Genomic DNA, 20,558 nt, shown 5'->3' with positions numbered 1-20,558 from the left:
GGACATCACCTGTCCGCAGTTCCACCTACGGTAGAAACCGCGCCAGATCTAGAGTCACCTCAGCAATGGTTCGTATAAACTTGTCAATTTTTTTTTTATCTCCTGTAAGTTAGTATGCAGCTTGTAAAAAAAAAAAAGAGGGCCTTCCCCTCGCAAAAATACGTAGTCGCAAAAGTGTTCTCCTTGTCCTTTGATTCTTTAAAAAACCGGCGAGAGCCAAGAGTCTTGTACACAGAGGATCATTTCAAGGTAACAAAGGAAAAGAGAGAAAAATCACGTTATATCAAGCTTCTTTAGTTATTTTCTGTTGTACATAATCATATACATGTATATATATATGAATTTTTCATATTTTCATTTCGAACCTATAACTTATTACTTACTATGTTGAAATGAACCCTCAGAGTTGGCATAAACAGCATTTCCCCCATTTAAGCAATGATTTTGACATGGATTTTGGTATTGAAGTCCTTCAAGGCAGACCAACCCCTAAGATTTGTTTGTTGTTGACGATATTTTGATAGGTTACAATATCAGGAGAAGTCGTACCCAGGAGAACTCGTACCCAGAAATGTGGGTACGAGTTCTCCTAGAAGAAAAACTTGTCAAATGTATTAGAAAAATCTGGATACGAGTTCCCCTGGGTACGGGTTTTCCTGGGTACGAGTTCTCCAGAAGTCGTAATTTAGGTGCACCTCTGCCTTGGGGTTGAAATTCACGATAAACCGACCAAAAAAAAAAAAAAAAGAAATAGGGGATCTGTTTTTAAAAACTGGTTAATAATTACACGGGTATTATTTGTGCATAGAATAGCCATTCATTTGAACCTCTGACAGTACATGATCCGCCTCACGCCACACTTTTATTTTCATTTTTTTAGTTCGCATTTTCAATACTTTTTCATATCTTATATAATTATGTGTATATTTTCCATCAATATTCTAGTTTGAATGGATATCCATTCTTTATATAAGAACGAAAATTTTAAATTCTCGGTATACAAATGCAGTTACATGGAATTATCCTCGCCTTGGTCGATTTTATTCCATGGGCAATAATCATTCATTCTGCTTTGCTCGATGGAAGCACATGTGTGGCGAAAACAAGCATGCCATACCCATGGGAAATGGAATCCAGAAATTGTACATTCCTGCTGATTCTTTAACATGTGACACATACTGTAACAAGACACCTCAGTTTTGAAGGTCGTATCCGAAACAAAGACCCGTCACATTTAATGCCGACCCTTGGGCAATTGAACAGTTACTACCTTTTTTTAACGGCATACATGTCTTATTTTCCCTTTAAAATGCAGGGTCTTGTGGGCATCATCACGCTTTAGTTTTAAAAGGTACACTAGCGCCGGGTAGAATAGTATTGTATATACAATTCAAAAACCCGTTACTGTCGCCTAATGTTTACTGATCTTTCCAACCCTGACTTGAACAAGTCAAGGAGTTGGACTACTGTGACACTAGGTGTTAATGTGTTCCCAGATGAAAATAAAAGATCTTTGAAAATGTTTGGTTTGACATAAGGGATCTGCAGTCGATGTTGATGGCCTCTGATAGGATGGAAGAAAGGTGAAGAATGGCTACTAAGGAGTGCAAGGTCTTATACATCAACACTGCTTTTGCTGCTGTAGCATTGCTGTGTCTTCCGGGCTGCTAATGTTCCGATATAGGAGCTAGTCGTCTGTAAAGAGACGGGAGTGTGACTTTACTTGTGGAGGTAGATCGTATACATCATACATGTACACACGAAATAGCAATGGACATAATACAGTCCCCTGAGGTACTCCAGAAATTGCTGGTGTTGGTTTTGACATTACTCCTTCCACGGCAACACGCTGGGTTCTATTGCTTAGGAGTGACCCTATCCAAGACAAAGTTGGACCATGAATTCCGTAGTGGTGTAGGTTTTTAGTCAGCCACTGGTGTATCAGATGCTTTGGAGAAGTCGGGGAGCACAGCATCAAGTTGGATATGGTTGTCTAACCCTTTCGCCAGATCTTGAATTGTTAGGATAAGTTGAGATTCACAGGATCGTGGTTTGCGGAATCCATGCTGTGTTACAACACACTTTTTAAAAATTACGCACTTTGAAACAAAATTTCAAAGTGCGTTATATTTGAGACGAAGTCAAAGCACTTTGAAAAAAAAAAAATATTATATTTCAAAGTGCGTTGATATCGACCATATTAAATGCAAAACACAAATTTTGCACGGCTCGTGAAGCTTTCAAAAATGATAGATAATCATTTAAACTTAATATTTGATGATGTCGTCACTTCCCGATCTGACATTTAGACGTTTTGTGGATTTGGGTAATTATAAGGGCCTGGCTCTGCGAGAGCCATATAATGTTTAGACTGCCCGTCCCTCCGACCGTCCATCCGATTTCATTTGTCTTGAATATTCTTTTCCCTCGACCAAGTCTTTGTACGATCTTTGTCTGGAGCATAATTTCGTTACCCTTGGCCCAGTCGGGCTAAAACTTCACCCATAGAGTGCCCATGGGTGGAGGATGTGCAGTGGCCATGAACCAATTTTCTAGATCAATGGTCAAAGGTGAACTAACTTATTTGTGTAAAATCCTTGTCTGGAGCATAGTTATCTACCCTTGGCTTTACCAGACTCAAACTTTACCGATAAACCTTTGCTGAGTATAGAATGGGTCCTCTCCGAAAACAATATTTTAGAACTACCTTGCGTGTATTTTGCTAAAAGCGGTATCCTTTGAGATGGTCACCATTTCGAATTTGTCTACATTTAATCAATTTTAATCATTTACCGGTAATTTTTTTTTTATAAAGATTGGTAAGTATCTTTGGTTTTCCCTTCCCCGTTTCCGACAATTGTAGATCAATTCCTCTCATTTTTAGGAAGAAATAACACTTAATTATTTCCTCTAAGTACTAATCAAAATCAAAGTTCCAGAATTTTTGTGTTATGTGTGTGTGTGTGTGTGTGTGTTTCGTTATATGTATATATTCAAAGTGCGTTAAGTGGGAAAAAATGCTGATGATCTACACTCATAACGCACATCGAAAAAAAAAAATTCAAAGTTGTCTTGGTTCCAAAGTGCGTGATTTTTTTGTGTTGCCACAATGCTGCATATCAGATAGTCAACGAACTGTGTATGACATGTTTTAGCACTATGCAGCACACTGAAGTTAAAGACATTGGGCAATAATTGGATGGTTTGCTCTTCCCCTTTTTGAAATTTGTGGCTGTTTTCCTGTCTGTTGCGGTTCTGCCTTGTTGTTTTGAGGCCTGGAAGACAAATGTGAGTGCGGGTGCGATTTCATTGGCCATTTCCTTGAGTAAGCAGGTGGGCAGTTCGTGAGGACCACTTGCCTTAAGCGGATTCAACCTGGATAGCAGCTTCCTAATACCCTCTGGCCTGATGGATATGTTTGGCATGTCTGGAATGGTGCTTGGACCAAGGTCAAGAAGTGCTGAACCATCCTCTTTAGTGAAAAGAGAAGAAAACTGGTTGTTCAGTATTTCCGTAGTACTATATCTGCATGTCCATTTCTACAAACAAATATAATGATAAAACACAAAAGCTCTAAATCCTAAATCGGAGGTGTTGGGTGTTGTGTTCAATTCAATTCAATTCAATTCATCGGTTAACTTGAATTTTACAATTCCACTACAATTCACTACTACTATTTGAGAGAAAAAGGGACCAGTTTTAGATCAAACTTTGCTCGTAAAGATAACCAACTTTGCACGTCAGAACAACGGAAAAAATACTTTGTCAGAAAAAGCCTCCCCCCCCCCCCCCCCCCGAAGTGTCACGTGCCTGGTAATTATTTTTGTGTATATTTGAGTAAGTTGATTTACACGACAATGAATTTTCAAAAGATTGAATCACACGTGAGAAAACAGATTTGAACAGAAAGATTACATTAGAGATACGGATTCGATATAATTAACACATTAACACCTGACGAATACGGCACGCCATATTTATATTTATTCCTCTATAAAGATATCTCATTAGACTTGCTCAAGTCTCTATGTTGTTTTTATTACTTTATCATTTCATTCAATTTTTACTGTGTTTCAGAAATCTAAATATCTGCTCTCTACCATACTTAAATGTCATCAAACATATGTTTGGCATTATTAAAAAGTATTAAACGGAGCACTGATTATTAAACATAGAGACTTGAGCAAGTCTAATATCTTATATAATTTATGAGATATCTTCTATTTTTAATCAGATTTAATAAATTTTATTAGATATCTCATATAATTTACAGTTTATAAGGTATCTCATAAAATATAATATGTATACGGTGTGACCGTTGGACCGAGCGAAGCATGTACGTAACTCCGTGTCCCGAGTGGTAATCATAATTCCGTTAAGTACGGTAGATTATGATTCATTTAAAAATATATATATTGAATGAAATTTCCTTGCCCTAAACACCCAGTAACATCTCAATATTAAAGGAGTTTATATGGGGACAACAGTTTTACATGATCCGCCTATTCATTGAACGCGGGAAATAAAACGCAAGGCGACGTAAACTGTGCATTGTGACGTCACATTTAGCCTCGACTTTTTTCTCTTTTTCAAAGCAAATAATTATAAACAACAATAATACATTCCGTATGCAATGAAAAAGGCTGTTAAAACTAAACAAAATTAACCAATAAATTCAAAATGGTAAAAAAGTAACCGTAATTTTATCGTATACTCTTATTCAAAGAAACTCATGAACTCGTTCATCTATTTAGTCGTATTACGGTTTTATATGTATTTATTTGCTAAAACCTGTTACAATGATAATTATACTATTCACTTTGAACAAAATGAGTGTTTAAATTACGAATTGCACGTTAGAGTCTTCTATTATTGGCATTCAAAATAAAACACGAATAACTGTTGAAGCAGGTAATGAAAAAATAAATGGCGGCGCCCATATGGATCACGAAAATTTCAGTGAACGTATATAGAGATTATCTCTTTTTCTTTTGCTGATTTTGACTTTTTTCTTTTACATACGTGTTACCTTTAGAGCCTTGCTTCGCGGACGGGCCTTGGGCCCGTCCGAGCTTCGCTCGGTATAAGATAGCGTATAAACTATATAAGATATCTCATAAGGTTTATAATATTTATGTTTATGAGATATCTTATAAAAATAGAAAATATCTTATAAATTTATTTTTATAAGATATCTTGTTTTTACGGATCACACCCCCTCACGTTTTTGCATAAAATGTCAAATAAAATATTTGAAACTCGCAAGATGGAGTTTATTGTTACAAGAGTATAATATCCATATTGAGCATATTACGAGGGCTGTTCGGAATTTTTTTTTTTGAGACAGTCTATTTTCCTTTCTAATCGATGTTTTGGATAAAAATTGGTAGGTATGTTAAACAGACGCTAACAATGAATGTTATCAAAATCTATTTTAGATATGATTTGTCATTTTTTAAAAACGGTATGGAGGGTATGGATACCCAGGACAGTCATGAAATCAAATGTTGAAAATCAATAAAAGCTATGTGCCAAGTCTCGGTATTTCCAGAAAAAGTGGGATAAATAACTCAAATTTTATTCATTATTATGTCTCCCCTCTTTCAGGGAGATATATTGTTTTATACTTTCCGTCCGTCCGTCTGTCTGTCACAAAATCTTGTGAACGCTTCTCCTCCTAGATGGGTTATTGGATAGACTTGAAACTTTGTACAATGCTTCATTGCCATTTGTAGGTGTGCATATTTGTGGGACGAGGGGATCCAATTATTTTCGTAAAAGTTATAGTGGATCTAAGAGTGGTGGATGATGTAAGTAAAATAGCTTGTGAACACTTCTCCTCCTATGTGGCTTATCTGAGAGATTTGAAACTTTGTACAATGATTCATTGTCATTTGTATAGATGAGCATATTTTCGGGACAGGAGGATCCAATTATTTTCCTAAAAGTTATAGTGGATCTAAGAGGGATGGAGGAAGTAAAATAGTTTGTGAACACTTCTTCTCCTATATGGCTTATCAGATAGATTTGAAACTGTGTACAATGCTTCATTGCCATTTGTAGATGTGCATATTTGTGGTACAATACTTCAATGGCATTTGCAGGGACAGGAGGATCCAATTGTTTTCCTTAAAGTTATAGTGGATCTGAGGGATGGAGGGTGTAAAATAGTTTGTGAACACTTCTCCCATGTGGTTGTGGGAGTTCATAATGTCTATGTCCCTGCTCATGCTTTCTCCTCCATACCATGCAGTACATTAAGGGGAGGAGGTTTCATTTGGAGCACTTCCAATTTCGGGAGCTGAAGAGACATTAGTTTGTCATAAAAACAATCTCTAGTTTTTCAGTATTATTGTGACGTCATTTTTTTAAATCTGGAAGACTTTCAATCACAAATACGGAAATCGTTATCACTTGTTATCAAGGTATGAATTTTGACTGTGAAGCAGCGGTCGTGTATCAAATTATGTGTGGAGCTTAGTGGGATTCCTGTTCAGATTAAAGAATAATTTTGGCTAAAACAAACAGTGTGGACGATAAGTGTTGAAGGCTTTAGTTTATCGCTGCATAGCACTTTGCCAACAAACTATTAAACCAAAATGAAAACAACTTTTAAGAAGTTAAAGGAAATGTCTCAGTATCTTCCGAACAACCATTGCAAAGGCAAAGAAAATGTTATTGCGGATATTCAAGAGTATATGAATATATGTATTTCAGATTCATTTTTGTTGCTATGATTTAATGATATACTAATACATGTAGTCAGGTCTTGGATCTCGGAGACTTAAGCTTTCGTTGTCTATCAAACTTTATTATGGGGAGGACACCTGCGTAATACATTTGTACTCGATGTTCTTGGTTGACGCATGTGATAAGAATCTGAAAAAGACATTCTATTTTTAGAACGATGTTTGGGAGAGTTCGATAGAAAGGTGATGCTGCATACTGGCACTGTCTATTTTCTAGAAATAGATTTCTCTAGAATTGTTTTGTATGATTAGACTGTAAATGTTTTGATAATCAGCACTATGGAGAATTACGTTGGATATTACATTACTAGACTTTAAAATTGCCGATTTCGACAGCGCTATATAAACAGGCCAAAATTCTCGTGTGTGAATTTAGCCCGGCAGTAAACAAACATCGAACACTGTTTCGTAAACTTTGATCACTGTACTGTAAGTTAGTATTTTTATTGATATATTTTACTGTAAATAACTGTAAATAAATTGTTAAATCTTTGAATTGTGTGCACAGTAATTGATTTTTGCTGGACTTGGGTAATTATTGCCCATACCATTAAACAGGAACTTATTTAGGCATGTACATGAAACAAAACCTATTCCAAATATTGTCTACTATGACATTTAAGTCGATCACTAAAATACGACAATATTCGCACAATATATCTAGTTTTGAAGTCTTACCCGACATGTATAGATGCGGCGTTTGGGCTTTCTTGGCCTATTTTTTAAAGAGGTATAGACCTTGATTGATCTTAGCCAATTTCAGGGATTTGACAGTTTTCCGGATTATTTTTGTCGATCACTGCAGCTTTTGACACAGGAACTTCTATAAATGGGTTATAGACCAGGTTAGAGCTTTCTTTACCAATTTTGGAAGAGTTTTAGACCTTGAGCTTAGCAAGTAATCTCACAAAGCGGGACCCCTTTTGTGATGCTTGCCATCACAATGATGTTTTAACACTAGTGTTGCTCTGCATATGACCATGCCAATAGTATACAGTTATTGACTGGGCTCGAGGACAACAGCTGTTTTGTTGGACCCAAGAACGGATCTGTTGCCCGAAGCCGTAGGCTAAGGGCAACAGGTCTGTTCGAGGTCCAACAAAACAGCTGTTGTCCTCGAGCCCAGTCAATAACTGTTTTGTTATACACCTTCATTTCTTAGGTTGTTTTACTAGATCCACATGGTTTGTCGATTTTGAACGGGACAGTGTGATTGCGTACATTTATCACCGATTCCACTAGTTAAAAGAAAACATACCCAATATCCTAATTCATAATCATATTTTTCGTGTTTCTGTTCTACTTTTTATCTAATAAATTCTGTATTTAATCATCAGTCAAATCGGTGAATATCACCATTACGTAAACAAATCAGTAGACCAAGAATCACGTGACTTGCGTATAAAGGGTTTTTTTTTCGCTCCGCAGTTTATTCCGTAATTGCAAATAAAACTTCAAATTACTCGCCCTTGATTACAGGTACCGCACGATCCGTTAACGTCCAAGGCGTTTCTAACCTCAAGTTTAAGAGAGCGTCGGAAGGACATGTTTAGATTAGAAAGTTGTTGAATATTTAGTAACGATGGCGGATTACGGTTCGTAGGACCTCAATACGCTTAGAGACGAACTTAGAAAACGCGTTGCAAGACTCTCTGGGCGGAAAGGAAAGCACGTTGAGAGTTTCAGCTGTAACCGAATTTTCTCTGTCACATCGATTAAATAAAGACATTCAATACACATTGAACGTTTTTCATTATAAACTACTTCGTGGTGAAGCTTACATGCTTAAACAGTAGTTTAGGTTCAATATATAATATACAATACATCATAATTCTTTATAAGTTGTTGAACTGCATATGTTTAAAACAATAAGATGCGGACCCCCCCCCCCTCTCTCTCTCTCTCTCTCTCTCGATCGATCGATCGATCGAGGATTAAGAATATCAATTATTAAATATATCCATATATATCTGGAATTCTATTATTAAGCTGTTAAAATGTGTAGTAATAGTGAATGTATATGTATAACTTCTCTTTATGAAATAAAAATTCGCGATAGTGAAGGCACATGTATACAGAGTACATGATGTTTATTTGCGTGTTTTAACTTATATCACTTACGTGATGACGTCACGATAGGTAAACAGTTTGCGATTAACTTTTTTATTAGTCCATAGGGCAAGCGAGAGCATAAAAATTGGCAGGTCAAATAAATTTTACTACCCCATATGCTAGCTGTACAATAATGATTCAAAATTTCGAGTTTCTACATTTTAATTGAATATTACAGTTTGGATTGCAAGTTTAAGACGGAAGTTCAAGCTTTCTTTCAACTTCTAAATTCTCGTCTCCATCCATATACTATGATTGGTATACTATGAGTTGGTTGTACTCTGCGTGAAAAGCACGACTGTATCCTGTGTACAGGAATGGTTGTATCCAAATGACGTTTGTCCATGGTGTTGCAGGAAACTGATGTAGGCCTATATAATTTGACCCGTGTTTACTTTCATGTATAAGGATTTATCATGTTTATATGTACCATGACAGTTCATGATATGAATGATTTAATACTAAAATACATCACATAACAAATGTAGTACACTTTTCAATTTGAATGTTCATACTTCAGATTGAAATCGAAGTTACAAGTGAATATTGAAAAACGTAATGCAATGATTTTTAAAAATAAAAACCACACTGAACAATAGGCCTATGTGTGGCTTTTATTATAAACACAACATTGTATATATGATGGTGAAATTTGTAATTACTTCACTTGGATAAATTTATAGCTTTATGAATTTAATTTTGATAAAAGTAGGTATGATTCAAATTTTATTTCTAAAAAATTCAGAAATATCTTAATCTCTTGAGATGCATTTTTCTTCTGGTTTGCGTCAACAGTTAAAATAGGCTAGGACTGGTATTCGTTTCTTTGACGTATTGGACTGTTGGGTGCTATTAGCAATCGCGTTCATTCATATTTTGACGACCTTGGTTAACTCTAAAATTAATTTTTAAATGACATCTGAAATGTATTTTTGTACCATACTTGGTTTACATATTGATGACTCAAATTTTCCCTGTTCGGTTATAAATATAGTCTAGAAAAGGGGGGGGGGGGGGTGAGAGTCATAGAATTATAAGATCATTGATGACTGTATCACTGAGGATAGATAAAATTTCAGCATAAAACATTCATGCAGAATATTACGATCTACAGAGCAAATGTTTAATCCCCCGTAAATACTTTCTGCAACAAAGTCGTCATCCGATATCTGTGAAGTCGGACTGAACTGAAGACTGAAGTTTATAGCGCACGACGCTGAGTGGAACTTAAAACGATCGTTCTCGCTGTCACATTTGATGACAATGAACCAATTGAATTTTTTAAAAGCTTCATATCTCGGGAATTCTACCCCCGCTCCCTATTTGCACAACAAACACCCTACACTCTCTTATAAATCTTATGTACACCGGAAGTCAACAAGGACGTAAACGAGTCTTGCGCCACCTATGTTTGAAATAGGGGAAACAACTGACAAATATTCGCAATTATTAATTATTTTAATTTATATTTCTTTCACCGATGCCATATGCAAATGTTTGAAAATTTGCATATTCCTGTAGTAATTTAACGGAATAAACCAAATTTAAAGAACAAATAACTCTTACTAAAGGAAAAACAAATCTTACGCTTTATCGCGGAGCGAATAACATGATTATGCCTTTTTTTATTCTTGTTGTTCCAAATTTGAAATTTCATCTTCCTTTCAGCAACTGTCGCGAAATGTGCATTCGCTATTTCTCTTTATCCAAACGACACGAAAAGATAACTCGAGTTAGCGCCATATGACGTCATCGGTCAACAATCTTTTTTAACAGTTCCCGGTTCAACAGTCGCCTGAACAGTCGAAATGTTGAACTTTTTTCCCGTAAGGAGTTATATAAGAACTGTTTTAATATCACGTGACAGTATGGCATGGTGGACGTGCTTTTTTAGCAGAGCTTGATTCGATGTGAAAATCTGATTTTGTCTGATTTGTGAGAACTGTAAAGTGTTTTTAGAGAAAGTAGGATCCATGACTCATTCTACTAGAGGAAACAAAAGTAAGAGGAAGAGGAAAAACGGCAACCCAACGAAAATATCTCGATATAAAGTATACGAGAGTCCGAACAAAGAAAATTCAGACAATATGGCGGAGAGTGAAATGGTCAATGAGGACAGTAGTATGTCTCTTAGTGGGAAGGAAGAGGATGTTTCAGTGGACAAAACAACTTCAGCTTCTGGTGAGTGCTGCTATTTAGGTCCAATCAAAGAATCTGACTCAGAGTTGCATAATTTACTTTTACCACCCCCTGCCCATTCGAACACACCATCACGACCAGACTGGGTTGAAGAGATATTTAAGAAACTAGTTCATATAGATGAAAAGTTGTCCAAAGTCAACGAAATAAACGAAAAACTTTCAGTAGTGGTTGAGAGGGTTGAGAGGGTGAACACTTTTGAAGCTGACCTAGATAAATTAAAGAGGAACTCAGGTAACGTGTCCAACACAATAGGGGTATTACGGAAAACATCAGAAGAGGTCAAAGGGCAAATCCAACATTTAGAGGAAACACAGAAATCTATGGAAGATACAGTTACCGATCTACAGTGTAGAAGTATGAGGGACAATTTATTATTTTTTGGATTAGCGGAACGTAAAAATGGCAGAGAGAACTGCGCAACACTAATAGATGATTTTTGTGAGAATCAACTAGGACTTCCTTCAGTGTCCGAAAATATTGAACGAGCACATAGACTGGGTGGGCGGAACGAAGAACGGACAAAACCACGGCCCATAGTAGTGAAATTTGCCTCATACAGAATGAGAGAAAAAGTGAGGGAGAAGGCAAACAGATTAGCAGGAACATCCTTCAGTATACAGGAACAGTTTCCAAAGAAAATACAAGAGAAGAGGAAAATGTTGATTCCTATTATGAATGAAGCAAGGCGTAATAGGAAAAGTACGAAACTGGTTAAAGACAAACTCTATATTGACGGAGTCGAATACACCGGTCACTCGAATGCTGATGCATAGGGCGGACAGGAGAATACCCCATGTGAACATTTGAAAGTAATATCCTGGAATATTAATGGAGGGTTTTCCACAAAAATTACAGAGCAAAATTTCAGAAATTTCATTCTCACATACGACATTATACTTTTGACTGAGTGCTGGCTAGAAAAAAACTATAACCAACATATTGATGGTTTTGATTGTTACTTTTTCCCTAGACAAAGGAGCAAAAGTATTCAAGGAGGTGGAACAGTTATTATGATCCGTAAAAGTATCTGTAAATTTGTGAAACTTGTCAAAAACCAACACGATTCCATTATATGGCTTAAAATTCAAAATGTGCTGCGGAATTTGGATGATGATTTATACCTAGGATGTGTGTATATCCCCCCAAGTAATTCAAGCTTTTACCGACTTTATGATTGTGATATCTTTAGTGAATTGGAGAATCAAATAGTGTCATATCTGGCTAAAGGGAAGGTGATGATACTTGGGGACCTAAATGCAAGAACTTCAAACAAGGCTGATTTCATAGCGGATGATATACTTAACAGCGATATTTTAAGTGAAGTGGCCGAAATGATCACTTATGAGAACGACCGTATTTTGCCGGTTCGAGTCAACCCTGATGTAATACTGAACGATTACGGTTCCAAACTTTTATCGATGTGTAAATCCAGTGGGCTACGTATATTAAATGGACGACATAAACAAGCAATGGACAAGGATTATACATTCATGGGAGCGAGGGGTTTAAGTGTGGTGGACTATTGTATTTCTACCCCGGAAATATTCCGAGTTAATAGATAAATTCATTGTCTCCAATTTCACCACTTACTCAGACCATGCACCTTTACATCTTCAACTTAAAGCTGGGAATTTTAAATTCGAAGAGCGGCCTAATAATACCGATTTACCTTTATTTGAGAAAGTTAGGTGGGATGCCGATTCTTTAGAAAAAGCCAAATGTGCACTGATATCGTGTGTGGAATCTTTACAGACAGCAGCTGAAACACCCGATGAAGAGCAACAAGGAACGATTGATTCGTCTGTGGACCATTTTACAACAGAGATCGCGGATGCTATGGAGCCGTTCTTCGCACTGAAATCTAGACTAAACTATCAGCGTAAAATTGCTCACTCAAACGTATCATCGCCTATTGACAAGCCATGGGTAACCACTGAGCTGAAACGAAAATACAATGTCTACAGGAGTGACCTCCGATTATTCAATCGCAATAAAAACTCTGTAAAGCATCAAAATCTCATGCAATCAAAGAAGGAATATAAAGCTTTAGCATCGAAATTAAAAAGACGATACCAACGCGCAGAAGGGAACATGCTTGATAGTATGCGCAAACACAACCCTAAGGCATTTTACAGACTATTTAAAAGGAAAAAGGGACAGCCCAAAAATGTTAACCCTGGTGTCTTCTATGAACACTTTAAGGAACTAACAAGTAATTCGAACACGACTGCGACTACCAACCATGAGCGTGCGAACGACAATCTCTGTGTTTTTGAAGAACTTGACTGTGAAATAACAGAAACTGAAATCACCGATGCTATCAAACGATTAAAGAGAGAAAAATCGCATGGAACTGACTTGTTGATTAATGAATATTTTATTGAATTTAAAAATGTTCTTGTACCTATTATTCACAAATTGTTTAATCGCATTTTTTCATCAGGTTTCTTCCCTCAAATGTGGTCAAAGTCGGTCATTGTTCCAATACTAAAGAAAGGGGATGTATTAGACCCAAATAATTATAGAGGTATTAGCTTAGTTAGTTGTTTCTGTAAATTATTTACTTCTATTTTGAACCAGAGATTATTGTTATGGTCAAATTCCAAAGATGTTATTACCGATGCGCAGTTTGGTTTTCAGCCAAAGCGGGGCACAGCTGAGGCTATATTTAGCCTGAGTGCAATTATTGATATGACATTATGTAAGAAAAAAAAAGTTGTACTGCTGTTTTATAGATTTTAAAAAGGCGTTCGATTCAATTGAAAGAATAAAATTATGGAAAAAACTTAGCACTGTTGGCATAAAGGGGAAACTACTCGGTATTATTCGTGTGATGTATGAAAATATGAAGTCTTGTGTCAGATCAGCAGGAATGTTGTCTGAGGTTTTCAAAAATGATATCGGTTTATTACAGGGGGAAGTATTGTTACCCATACTTTTTTCATTATATGTTAATGATTTTGAGATCGAATTCTTAACAAAAGGGATGATCCCTGTACCAATACAAGAATTAAATCTGTTTGTCTTGATGTATGCAGACGACATGGTTATTTTTTCCGAAAGTGCTAATGATTTGCAGAGCATGCTGGATACACTTTTTACCTATACCACAAAGTGGGATCCTTCAGTGAATGTAGAAAAAACAAAAATAGTTATTTTCAGAAATGGGAGTAAAATTAGCAGTAATGAAAGGTGGCATCTGAATGGGGAGCCTATAGAAATTGTTGATAAATTCACATACCTGGGTGTTTTAATGAATTACAATGGAAAGTTTAGCACCACACAAAAGCAATTGGCCAGCCAGGGCAGAAAAGCAATGTTTTCCTTGAAATCTAAAGTCAGCCAAATGTATTTAAACACAGAAACAATGTTATCCTTATTTGATACATATGTTGCAAGTATACTTAATTACAGTTGTGAAGTTTGGGGTAGCCATAGTGCAAAAGATGTTGAAAAAGTGCACTTGGAATATTTGAAGTCTGTACTGGGTGTCAGGAAAAATACAAATAATGGTATGGTGTATATAGAAACAGGCAGACTGCCCATGAACATTGTTCGCTGGTTTAGAATTTTTAAATTTTGGTTTAAATTATTACAAAGTGAAAATTGTATTTTGAAAACATGTTACAAAAGTTTACGTGAAGAAGCAGACAAGGGTGGAAATCGTGTGATTAATTGAGCTATCCATATAAAAAACAAACTATTTGATATAGGTTTGGGTCATATTTGGTGTAATCAAGAATATAATGGCGTATATTGTAATACTTATTTCCCAATAATTAAGCAAAGAATTTCTGATATTTTTGTGCAGAGTATTGTTGAACAAATCAACTCCTCACCAAGATGTAAAATTTATATGTACATTTATGACTATTTTTCATTGCAATTTTACTTGATGAAGGCTATACCACATGTTTATAAAAAACATATTAGTAGAATTAAAATGTCTTCGCATAATCTTGCCATTGAGAGTGGACGTCATTTTAATGTAGCAAGAAATAACCGCTATTGTAAACTTTGTAATTTAGATATTGAGGATGAATTTCATTATGTTCCCCAAACAAAGTTTGGGAACATATTGTTTTTACTCTGTTTCTTATTATTATTAAGGTCTTCCGTTTCCAACGGAAGACCTTCTAGTGATTCTACTGTTTATTAAGGTCTTCCGTTTCCAACGGAAGACCTTCTAGTGATTCTACTGTTTATTAAGGTCTTCCGTCTCCTGCGGAAGACCTTACTATTATTGTTCGCGTTCTTCTTCATTATTATTATTATTATTATTATATTTATTATTATTTTCCTTGGTAGTACACGCGTTTTTCTCAGCCATTTCTCGATCGATTTTCACGAAATTTTCAGGAAAGATGTCTTTTGGTGACGAGACTTTGCTTGCAAAATTTCGTGCTTGACGTCACTTCCGGTCAGGAGTTATCTCTCTTTTAGTGACTTTTTGAAGGGCCTTGTTGTCCACACATCTCCTCCGTTAGTTTTGAAGCTAGAGTCTTGAAATTTCTACACAAGATAGAGTAAACATTTTAGAAGATTTGTGGGGGATTCGATTTTACCGGAGGCGATTTGCCTAAAGGCTCGCCTGGACCTGAAAAAATGGATGCCAAAATTTTTCGCCGATTTCGGCGATTTTTGACCTTTGATCTCCAATATCTTTTTTCTTGCAAATATTTTGTTAAGACATGTAGAACAAAAGTTGTGCACATTTACGAGATCTTTTCGAAAATATCAAGATTTAGGGGCTAGCCCCTTCAATTAGGGATCTAGAAGGGCTCAAAGTCTAGATCAAATATCTCAAAAATCGTTAATATTTTGGTATAAGTCAAAGAACAAAAAATGTTCATCTCAACAATCCAAATCTATTCATATAAAAATTGAGGTCATATGTTACGTAATAAGGGATTTTAAGGGCCAAAACCATAAATTTTTTACCCCTTGTATCTCGAAAACGACAAATATTTTGAAAAGCAATAAAGAACAAAAGTTGTTCAGAATGATGATCTGAACAATATGCATATTTCGTTTTTACCCTATGTGGCCCTGTTAGGGAGCTACAGTTTGGCCCCTAAAAATTACTTCTAGAAATAACTCGAGAACGGTAAAGAATTTCTAAATACTTGTTGAGCAAAAAATGTTTGAAATGTCATGACCTTTCTTACGATATCAAGCAAAAGGGGCTGACCCTTTAAATTAGGGGCCCAGAAGGGTCCAAAGGTTTATGAGAATATCTCAGAAACTATTAATATTTTGTAATAAGTCATTGAAGCGGAAATGTTCATCTAAACGAGCTTGTTCTTATCAAATCAAAAAGTAGGTCATATGTTACGTAATAAGGGATTTTAAGGGCCAAAATCATAAATAATTGACGCCTCATATCTTGAAAACGACAAATATTTTGAAAAGCATTATTGAACAAAAGTTGTTCAGAATGATAATCTAAACAATATGTACATTTCGTTTTTTCCCTATGTGGCCCCGTTAGGGAGCTACAGTTTGGCCCCTAAATATTTCTTGTAGAGATAACTCGAGAACGGTAAAGAATTTCTAAATACTTGTTGAGCAAAAAATGTTTAAAATGACAAGGCCTTTCTTACGATATCAAGCAAAACGGACTGGCCCTTTAAATTAGGGGTTCAGAAGGGTCCAAATGTTTTTGAGAATATCTCAGAAACTATTAATATTTTATAATAAGTTGTAGAAGCGGAAATGTTCATCTCAACCAGCTTCATCTTATCAAATCAAAAAGTAGGTCATATGTTACGTAATTAGAGATTTTAAGGGCCAAAATCGTAAATATTTGACGCCTCATATCTTGAAAACGACATATTTTTTGAAAAGCATTATTGAACAAAAGTTGTTCAATGTGTCATAACCTATCGATCAATATCAAAAAATAGGTCTGTGGGCCTCATGGCTCGCCTGTAGAGTCGATTTTTGTCGATATCAGTCGATTTCAAAAACTTGTAACTGGTAAATATTTTGTAAGGACATATTGAACAAAAGTTGTTCAGTTTATCGAGATCTATCGATTGATATCAAGAAATAGGCCTATGGTCCTAATGGCTAGCCTGTAGAGTCGATTTTTTGTCGATATCGGTCGATCTCAATAACTTTTTACAGGTAAATATTTTGTAAAGACATATAGAACTAAAGTTGTTGAGTCTATAGAGGGTTAACAAATGACATCAAGAAATAGGCCCGCAGGCCTTATGGCTCGCCTGGAGAGTCGAATTTCAAACGAATTTCACCGCAACTTTGCTTCAGAAGCTTATGATATGAAAAATTGATTATATCTAAAGTGTCTTAAAGTCGGAAACTAAATTGGGACTCATTTGTCTTTTTTTTTTTTCTTTTTTTTTAACTCCGAGTGCATCAACAAATCGGACGGAAGACCTACTCGTTGCTCGCAACGAGATCGTGTCTAGTTATTATGTTCCCCAAACAAAGTTTGGGAACATATTGTTTTTACTCTGTTTCTTATTATTATTATTATTATGTTCCCCAAACAAAGTTTGGGAACATATTGTTTTTACTCTGTTTCTTATTATTATTATTATTATTATTATTATTCTTTTTCTCCGGTACTTTTTTGTCCGGTAGTGTTCTCAGAAACTACAAAAGGGATCGATATGAAACTTTCCAGGATGATAGTATAGCGTTTGTAGATGTGCATAGTGATAGTCATTTTGTTTGCACGTGCATGCACGCGCGCGCACGTGCATTGCAATTTTGGTACAAAAAATGGAAAATCAGAATATTGAAGGAAGCGATATAAAACCTAAATAGGATGATAGTATATCATTTGTACATATGAAAAATAATAGTTATTTTGTCAGCACGCGCACGCATGCGCGTGCACGCGCATTCCAAAATTTGTACACTAACTTTGGAATCAGTCTAACTTTTTTGTTGTTCATTGAAATGGCTTGAAATTCATATCATAGGTAGATATTGAGACCCTTAACTGATTTACATAGTCAAAATTACCAATTTGCACGCGCATGCACGTGCGCTTCATTTTGATTGGATAATACTAAAATGTTTGTAACTATCTTATTTATGAAGCGAATGAGATGATATTCACAGCATAAGTAGACAATATGTGTATCTATATATTGGTGTAATAAAAAAATGCCAACGTACACGCGCATGCGCGTGCAACGTTTTTTAAATGTTCAATTTTTAAAGGACGATAAGGTTTTTGTTTTTCATCAAATTCTATTGATATTAATGGTTTAGATGTGTCTTGGTACTCCTTACAAATTGCTGTGGTTAGAATTACTGCTCAGCACGTGTATGCACGTGTGCTGAATTCTGATTGGACGATTTTAAAATCGCTATAACTTTCTTATATTTGGTGGAAACGTTATGAAATTCATACTGTGGGTATATGATACAAATGCCTGTTGAACGACATCAACAAAAATTCGGAATCGTACACGCGTGCGCGTGCATGCACGTGCAACACTTTCTTTCATTTCTTGGTACTGAAATGACCATATTGAATGTACTACATGTAATTAAAGACTAAAATAAAATGATTTTTTGCTATAGATTTAAAAGGACATCACTTTTTAATTGGGGGAGGTTTGGGGAACATATGTAACGGTCCCCGTTACAATTAGAACTAGTTATGTTCCCCAAACAAAGTTTGGGAACATATTGTTTTTACTCTGTTTCTTATTATTATTATTATTATTATTATTCTTTTTCTCCGGTACTTTTTTGTCCGGTAGTGTTCTCAGAAACTACAAAAGGGATCGATATGAAACTTTCCAGGATGATAGTATAGCATTTGTAGATGTGCATAGTGATAGTCATTTTGTCTGCACGTGCATGCACGCGCGCGCACGTGCACTGCAATTTTGGTACAAAAAATGGAAAATCAGAATATTAAAGGGATCGATATGAAACCTAAATAGGATGATAGTATATCATTTGTAGATATCAAAAATGATATTTATTTTTTCTGCACGCGCATGCATGCGCGTGCACGTGCATTACAAAATTTGTACTCTAACTTTGGAATCAGTCTAACTTTTTTGTTCTTCATTGAAATGGCTTGATATTCATATCATAAGTAGATATTGAGACCCTTAACTGATTTGCATGGTCAAAATTACCAATTTGCACGCACATGCACGTGCGCTTCATTTTGATTGGACAATACTAAAACGTTTGTAACTATCTTATTATTGAAGCGAATGAGATGATATTCACAGCATACGTAGACAATATGAGTATCTATATATTGGTGTAACAAAAAAAATGCCAACGCACACGCGCATGCGCGTGCAATGTTTTTTAAATGTTCAATTTTTAAAGGACGAGAACGTTTTTGTTTTTCATCAAATTCTATTGATATTAATGTTTTAGATGTGTTTTGGTACTCCTTACAAATTGCTGTGGTTAGAATTACTGCTCAGCACGTGCATGCACGTGTGCTGAATTCTGATTGGAGGATTTTAAAATCGCTATAACTTCCTTATATTTGGTGGAAACGTTATGAAATACACACTGTGGATATATAAGACACATGCCTGTTGAACGACATCAACAAAAATTCGGAATCATACACGCGTGCGCGTGTATGCGCGTGCAACGCTTTCTTTTATTTTTTGGTACTAAAATGACCATATTGAACGTACTACATGTAATTAAAGGATAAAATAAAATGATTTTTTGCTATAGATTCACAAGGACATCACTTTTTGATTGGGCGAGGTTTGGGGAACATATGTAACGGTCCCCGTTACAATTAGAACTAGTTATTATTATTATTATTATTCTTTTTCTCCGGTACTTTTTTGTCCGGTAGTGTTCTCAGGAACTACAAAAGGGATCGATATGAAACTTTCCAGGATGATAGTATAGCGTTTGTAGATGTGCATAGTGATAGTCATTTTGTTTGCACATGCATGCACGCGCGCGCACGTGCATTGCAATTTTGGTACAAAAAATGGAAAATCAGAATATTGAAGGAAGCGATATAAAACCTAAATAGGATGATAGTATATCATTTGTACATATGAAAAATAATAGTTATTTTGCCAGCACGCGCACGCATGCGCGTGCACGCGCATTACAAAATTTGTACGCTAACTTTGGAATCAGTCTAACTTTTTTGTTGTTCATTGAAATGGCTTGAAATTCATATCATAGGTAGATATTGAGACCCTTAACTGATTTACATGGTCAAAATTACCAATTTGCACGCGCATGCACGTGTTTTTCATTTTGATTGGATAATGCTAAAACGTTTGTAACTATCTTATTTATGAAGTGAATGAGATGATATTCACAGCATATGTAGACAATATGTGTATCTATATGTTGGTGTAACAAAAAATGCCAACGCACACGCGCATGCGCGTGCAACGTTTTTTAAATGTTCCATTTTTAAAGGACGATAACGTTTTTGTTTTTCATCAAATTCTATTCATATTAGGGGTTTAGATGTATCTTGGTACTCCTTACAAATTGCTG

The 20,558-nt window shown here is 35.7% G+C and overlaps 1 protein-coding gene across 1 annotated transcript in view; it reads left to right on the top strand.

The window, feature by feature from the left end:
• Positions 1-20,558, top strand: part of LOC125653328 (uncharacterized) — a 45,180-nt gene that overhangs the window by 12,160 nt on the left and 12,462 nt on the right. Inside the window, exon 2 of the mRNA XM_056144795.1 lies at positions 1-68. Coding sequence (XP_056000770.1) covers positions 1-68 — 68 coding nt within the window. The remainder of the gene's footprint in view (positions 69-20,558) is intronic.

The sequence above is a fragment of the Ostrea edulis genome, chromosome 7 (assembly GCF_947568905.1).
Source record: "Ostrea edulis chromosome 7, xbOstEdul1.1, whole genome shotgun sequence".
In the NCBI taxonomy this organism is placed as follows: domain Eukaryota; kingdom Metazoa; phylum Mollusca; class Bivalvia; order Ostreida; family Ostreidae; genus Ostrea; species Ostrea edulis.
This window is presented reverse-complemented; position numbering and strand designations above follow the sequence as displayed.